General features: G+C 43.7%; 1 protein-coding gene across 1 annotated transcript; it reads right to left on the bottom strand.

The window, feature by feature from the left end:
• Positions 1–410: 410 nt before the first annotated feature.
• On the bottom strand, positions 411–3,571 carry LOC133928952 (bZIP transcription factor 12-like). The gene is made up of 4 exons (XM_062375493.1): positions 2,764–3,571; positions 2,561–2,632; positions 1,669–1,698; positions 411–786 (listed from the first exon to the last, which is right to left on the bottom strand). Exons 1-4 carry the CDS (start codon positions 3,298–3,300, stop codon positions 709–711), a joined length of 717 nt encoding a protein of 238 aa, XP_062231477.1. The 5' UTR covers positions 3,301–3,571; the 3' UTR covers positions 411–708.
• Positions 3,572–7,394: the final 3,823 nt, after the last annotated feature.

Below are 7,394 nucleotides of genomic sequence, written 5' to 3'. Positions count from 1 at the left end.
TTATTATAACTTGTACGCCCATGCCACTCATGTCAGTTGATGTCACCAGTTACATGTAAGGGCCAATCTGGAAAAGATGGTTATTGACTTGAATAAATCTGAAGTTGTCAGTCTTACAAGAACTTTGTGCCTTTCAGTTCGTGTTACCTTCTGTTCATGTCAGTCTTGAAATTTGGATGGTTTGTGTTACTTTGTCTTACAAGAAATTTGGATAAATCTAAATCTACTGGATGGAAAGACAAGCCCCAATCCCAACAAAGCAACGACATGATTTGTTCCCCTTTCTTCAGCTGAAATAATTTATCGCAGACCACTTGTCGCAGGATTGCGTCAACGAGACTGCATGAGAGGCTTTGCAATGCAAGATAAACTAACAATTTGGATCATATGTTCAGATATGTACACGTAGATGCCTTTGTAATGAGGAATTTTTTTCCACCCTTAAATAAACCTGCTTATTCTTGTTTATACAGCACACAGGTCACATTGACAATAAAACAAACAGACAAGCTAACAACAGATCCACATATCAATGGCGTGACTTCTTGATCACGCGCAATCGCTCCCCTAGAACAGTTTCATGTCAACTAAAATGTCTTCTTCTATTCCTACATAGCTGCCAACGAAAACTAGGGAAAACAGAAATCCAAAAGAAACAACAAATTCTGTAACTTCTAAGATAGTAACAACTGAGCTCCGGGGTCATTTCTAAAATTCCATGGAGTTGGTTCTTCTAAGATCTTGTAAAAGTTTTTTCCTTATCACTGGAACTTTCTTTTCCATCAGCTGCATAAACAGAAGTTAATCCAAAGAAATTAACTACTTCATTTCGCTCAAAAAAAAGATTAACTTCTTCAGATAAATGAAACAAAAACAACCACTGTTGCATGTTTGAATATGCAGAGTTACTACTCAAGTAACCATGGCAATAGATTTGACAAAATCAAGTCACGCGATGGTATGAAAATGGAATAAATGCTATGCTGGAATAAGTGGAAACAACTATTCCTTAAGCAGAAGATGTGATGTTGATTATACATTTATACTTCTTTTACTTATGTACATGAACCATGTAGAAAAACACCGTCCACCCACAGTGATAATGACAAGGTAAGACGATAACATTACGATGCTTCAAATTGAAAAGCAGTTTTATGGTGTGAAATAATTATCAGGGTCACAGACCAGGCCAGTGGCAAAATTGTGTGTTTGCATTTTGGGAGTCTAGGAGAATTCAACAGCAGAAGAAATTAAAAAAAAAATCCAAATGAGTTGGCATACACTCTTCAGAATTCAGATGTCAAAAAGAGGTTTGTTTGCCATAGCACCAACAAAAAGGAAGGCACTGTGAGCAAATTGAGATCATCAAATGGGCACAAAAAGATAGAATGTAACATTCAGAAAGGCATCTTCTCAAGATGCCAGAACAGTTCTATACATGTTTTTAAATGGTGGAGAAAAGACCACACTTGCTGCAAAAAGTTACTGTTTCTCATTAAAAGCATGGGAAGCATATTATGAGTTCAGGTTCAGAAACACAGATATCAATCTCTCAGGTAGAATGAAATATTCGAAAGCATATAATTATGACTCTGCTCAGTACATCTCAAAGCAATTTGCCTACGCTAAATATACATTTAAGCAATTATGTTAGCTAACCAAGCTTACCTCCTTAAGTCCCTTTTGGTTTCGTTCCTCCTGCACAATAATAATGGTAAAATAAGATTAATTGAAGGAAATACCATATAACCAAAAGTTAAGAGACATGCACACATGGACAACCAGGTTATGTCATGCAAAAATTGTTCTCCATTTTTTTTCTATTTTACACATTGTCCTTAATATATCTATTTTGATCAAACACAAACTTCTGCGCAGAACTCTCATCAGTCATCCTGATTATGGCACACAAGGAACAAAAAGCCAATCTAGGATAAATGAACACGGATATCTGATAACATAACAATGCAAACATAATGAAGATAAATTTTCAGATATTTTGCTCAGCGAATGTATGACAAAGTGAAGCAGTTCTCCGATGGTAACATATTCTCATTTCTTTTAATTCTTAATGAAGCCTCTGAGTGCAATGGTAAAAGATTCACCGCTTTTAAGATATACCACACTTTCAAATACAAAATAATACTACCAAAAAGGGAAGGAAATTTAGTTCGCTACAAATCTGGTCCCTATTATTTTTGGGTGATCATGTATCTGATATTATCCAAAGTATACTACAAACATTATCAGTTTGTAGCACATATCATGAGACGCATGATAATTTTACACTTCAAGCATAACAGTTCCCTGGTTTTCACACATTTTTGCATTTGCCTTTTCCTTCAACCCCCACAGCTGAATAGTGTGCTCTAACGAGTTGTTTCATGGAATCACAAACTCACCAGTTAAACACTACTCCTGTATAATATACTGTTGAAAACAAGCCTAAGCCTAAGCCTAAGCTGTCCTACTGCCCCATGCATGCCCGGATAGTCAATCCAGCATTTCAGAACACAATTTCCTGAATCCTGTCTGATTCAAGCAGAACCAAGAATAATACCTGCTCTTTTAACAATTCTGCTTGTTCCTCCTCTAGCTGCGCAACCTGTGATTCCAGCTCAGAGACATAAGCCTACATATGGGACCAAACAAAAGCATCAAATTAGCTGCTGAAATCATCGAACGTGCATTGAAAAGCAGCTAAAAAAATCTGCCCGATGCATCAAATTCTCCGCGTCTAAACAGTTCAGCATCTCACACCACCTGTTTCCTGTCCCTGGACCTCGCCGCGGACTCACGGTTCTTGATCATACGCTTCTGCCGCTGCATCGCCGCGCGGTCCGTGGGATCCATCGGCGCCCGCTTCCTACCCCTCCCGCCGCCTCCCCCGGCGCTCTCCACTCCATCGTCAGGGAACCCCAGCACCATGTTCCCCTCCATCCCCGCAGCCCTAGCGCCGGTATCCCTCGCCAGGAAATCCTCCAGCGTCATCACGGCCGCGCCGCTGCCGCCGCCTCCGGCCCCGGAGGCGGCGGCGGGAGGGGGAGCGGAGAGCCCTCCGGTGGCGGAGATCTCCTTCCACACCTCCTCCGACGTCCGCCGGGCGGCGGCCTCCGGTGGCGCGGGGGCGGGCTCGGTCGGGCCACCGCCGTCCACGGCATCCGGGCCGTAGATGTTGCGGATGATGTCGTCCATGTTCATGGATCCGATGCCGCTGCCGCTCCTAAAGCGCGCGAGGTCCGAGGGGCCGCCGGTCTGCCGCGGCGGGGACGACGACGGCATCACCCGCGACGACGCCATGCGCTGCGCGTGCGGCCGACCCGGCGGCCGGCGCGGCTCTCTCTTCTCCTCTCCTCCTTGCTCTGTGAGCTGCGCTGTTTTTATCGCCTTGTGCTGCGAGTCGTGTCGTTCTAGGAGGGATTCGGAGGTCTCGGGAGACGGGGAGGAGCGTGGGGGAAAACTGGTTGGTTCGTCGGGGAGGGAGAGCGAGCAGGCTCCGGTCTGTGTCTGTCTCGGGGCGAGACGAGGGGAAAACGAGGCGAGCGAGACGAAGGGCAGCGACCGCTGTGCTGTGCTGCTCTGTAAAGATTTCTAAATGGATGCGTTTATTGGATCGGTTCGAGGCACGATACTGTAGGTACGGTTCAATTACGGCACAGTTCGAATAGAGATAGATCGGGCTGGCACAGCACGAGGCCACAGGCCGTACCTGGGCTGAGCGTGCGGCACGACAGGCTGGCACGGCACGGTCCGGTCGAGTCAGGCCGGCATGGGCACAGCCCAGCCCAAGATGGCACGGCCCGGCACGATTCAGCTCGACACGCAAATGCTCGATTATTTTCTATTATATATATATATATTTAATTTTGTTGCTATTTTATCTATTTTTTATATTTTTATCTATTTTCTATATATTTTTTTATCTATTTCGGCTCGCTGAGCCGACCAGGCCGTCGGGTCGAAATCGTGCCCGGGCCAGCTCGGCACGGCACGGTCACCGATAGGCTGTGCCGAGGGAGAGGCACGCTGGCCGGCACAGCACGGCCCACTACAGTAGATGGGTCGTTCGGGCCGTGCCATAGCTAGGCTGTGCCGAGTCGGACCCGTGCCGGGCTGGCTCGAATGGCCCATTTGGCCATGTTTACTGCTCTGAATCCTCTCATGTGTGACACGTTAGGAAGTGATCGATGGATCGGGCGGGTTAAGTTACGGCTTGGCTTGCTCCATGGCCCATGGCTTCCTTTTTACCCCGTTGGCCTGCGCAAGCGCTGCGGCGAGCTGGCGATGGCGACCGCGGCCATGGTCGAGAAGGCAACGTAAACTCTGTGATATGTCCTACGGTCGAGGCCAGGCGAGGTGAGATCTTGATATCGCACGCGACGCGGAGGTATGACTGGTATGGCATTGGGTTCTTGCGTGCATGCTCCGGACTTGGGCCCAAATGCACAAGTAACTGACTGTTACGTTTTCTTATTTATATATCAGAAAGACAATAGTAAGGTGTCACCCATTCAACAGGTGATATCTTGTGAGTCTATGACATAATAGTCAGAAATTAAATACTCTGGCTGATATAACGTCCACGTCAACGTATTATCTTACTAATGGATGAAACTTTAATATTATCCGTTGAAAGAGTGACAAGAGCATCTGCGCTCTACTAGGCCCACTGCAAAAGGTGTATGCATCGCATCCTGTCATTGAACATAGGCTGGGTCATACCAAACAGCTTCCAGCAGCAATCAGCAGGTGTGCATTTGGTCTAACCCTTATGTCTTGTCTTAGACTAAGCTTATATTTCACATTTGATTCATTTGGCTGCCTGTGACCTAAGATTGGACGTCATGAACATCCAAAATGAATTTTTGTTCTCCCATTGCAAGATTTCCTCAAGGTCCGGGCTTGCAACAAAAGCTCTTGCTTCGGTCCCCTCGTGTGATGTGCGCGTACCAGGGTATCCCTCTTTGATGAGATGACAAAGTGTCATCAGTTGAACGGACGATATTTTCTATGTCACATCACAAGGCTACCACACTAGTTTGTCATGTTAAGGTGTCATCAACAGGCAATGGTAACTAAGATGTGTAATATTTTGAAATGTATGTGTATTTTTTGCAAATATTAAAAAATAAAAAATATATAAATAAAAATTCTTGATCCGAGGAATTATATATATATATATATATATATATATATATGTGTGTGTGTGTGTGTTTCAATATTTGCAAAATTACATGGCTATTTCAAAAAATTGTAATAATAGTCTATCATCGTCGGTTCATCGGGAGAGAGCAAGGTCTCATCCCATAAATAGGCAACACCGTGTGGGCCCCATCGATCAGAAATAAAAAAATGTGGTGACGTGGGGTCTCGCCCATTCAATTCAACGGGTGAGACCTTGCACGTGGCGATGCCCGGCGGGCCCACCCAAAATGTGTCGACTAGTGTTCAGGTGAGACCTTTTGGGTATGAAAACCGGTCGTGCCTCTCCGCCGACATCAACACATCATCTACACAATGCAACTGAGAGAGATGGAGAGGGAGAAGAGAGCGCCAAGAGAGGGGGAGGAGAGGGGGAGGGGAGGGGAGGGAGGGGAAATTGGAGGCAAAGTCCTGCCGGAAGAAGGAGATATGCCAGGATAGCCACTAGTGGTAGATTTTGACATAGGTTAGATGTTAGATCTATGATTTTTTTACAAATCCTGTAGGATAGCCACTAGACATAAGTTAGAATGTAGATTTAGGTTTAGAATTAGGGTTAGATATAGTTTAGCAATTAGATCATGTTTGTACGCATATTTTAGCAATTCAATATAGTATTTAGACATATGTTAGATATTAGACGTAGGATTTAGACATAGTGTATATATAACTAAGGTAGTAAATGTAAGATTTAGAGGTGTTTGATGTAACGATTCGGAGATGAAAAAATAAGGAATGCTGTAATAGTGATAGGGGATGCTGTAATAGTATTTTTGAGAATGAAAATTTAAGGTAGCTGCTGGAGATGGTCTTACAATGTAGATTAACTGTTAGGCCATATTTTGGACGTAATCTTAGATATGCTGCAGAACAGGAGGATACACCTATCTCATATATTTGCAGTTGTCAGGGTCATCATCAGAGGCCTACACAAATGTGAAGGTCATAATGTATAATATTTTTTAAAAAAGATACAAACAATTATGGTAATAAAGTTCTCACCCTACGAAGAGGACATCAAAAGAATGGACGCCTCCCATAATACTACTATCGTACATCTGAACGATGCAATCATAGCCATAGAAGCACTTGGGATAGGACTCATTCGAATGTTTATAAATCTTTAGGTGACTTGGAGGATGAAAATTATCTTTCCATCTCACCGTCGACCGCCCTGCCCCCATTCTTCCTCGCCCCTCCCGCCCATGGCCTCCATTAATCGCATGGTTTCAGTTTCTAAATACATACGTCTTTATAGATATGTTATAGCAGCATACGTCATTTTACCGTAGTGTAATATTATTGTACTAGTACATATCTAACCGTGATAATAAAACATGTACTCCATTTTCAGAATTAGCATTCTCATCAATAGCCTTTTTAGACCAACCTTTTTTAGATCAAGTTTTTTAAGATATAGCCTTTTTAGACCTAAAATTTTCAGACATACCTTTTCAGATTGAGGCTTTTCAGAAGTAGCTGACCACTCCTTACTGCAAAATCAATTGTTTTTCTAGGACCGATTTCTGTGGACTTAGTCCATGCAGCAGCATGAATCCACTATATAAATAGATGATCTTCTTGCCACATGTAGAACCAAACCACTAGCCTTAACCTTCACAACTCCGACAAAAATGACATTTAATTTTTTTCCCCCAGAAATACTTGCTGGATACTATATCTGATGGAGTCGAAGTGACTATATGCTAGTGTTAAGACCTTTGTAGGATCATGAAGTCCTCTAATTTCTCCTATATCTACAGAAGTATGTTCTTCATGTGCCACAACTACGAGTGCGATTCACCTCAGGGAACCACCAATGTTGGTTCCCACTGTCAGGTAATAACTTCTGGTCAAACTACTTTAAAAACAACTAAAATTTACCACTTAATATTTTTGTCTACATTGCAGTCGCCACCGTCACTATGTGACTTCTTACAATGGTTGGATACTAAGCAATTAGAAGCGGATGTATTCCTCCTTTACACTCAGCACCGCGTCACATGGAGACACTTCCATGAGATGGAAGTTGACGAGAGGAGGGAGGCTACCCGCAAGCATATTCAGGAGGAGCATCAGAAGATGAAGGATAATCATAATCGCATGATGACAAAGGCCCATGAGGCGGAGAGGGAGAGGAAGCGCGAGAAAGCATGTTAGGTGCGTGAGGTAGGATCAGAAGCGATGAGAAA

This window comes from Phragmites australis, chromosome 9, assembly GCF_958298935.1.
Source record: "Phragmites australis chromosome 9, lpPhrAust1.1, whole genome shotgun sequence".
NCBI lineage: Eukaryota > Viridiplantae > Streptophyta > Magnoliopsida > Poales > Poaceae > Phragmites > Phragmites australis.
Note: the sequence above shows the minus strand (reverse complement) of the source record. Positions and strands in the feature narration are given on the sequence as shown.

Coding starts and splice junctions, on each gene's coding strand:
- LOC133928952 (XM_062375493.1), bottom strand. CDS start 3,300: ATGGCGTCGTCGCGGGTGATGCCGTCGTCGTCCCCGCCGCGGCAGACC. Junction 2,633..2,763: donor GGTCCAGGGACAGGAAACAG/GTGGTGTGAGAT, acceptor TCCCATATGTAG/GCTTATGTCTCTGAGCTGGA. Junction 787..1,668: donor ACCAAAAGGGACTTAAGGAG/GTAAGCTTGGTT, acceptor CTGTTTATGCAG/CTGATGGAAAAGAAAGTTCC.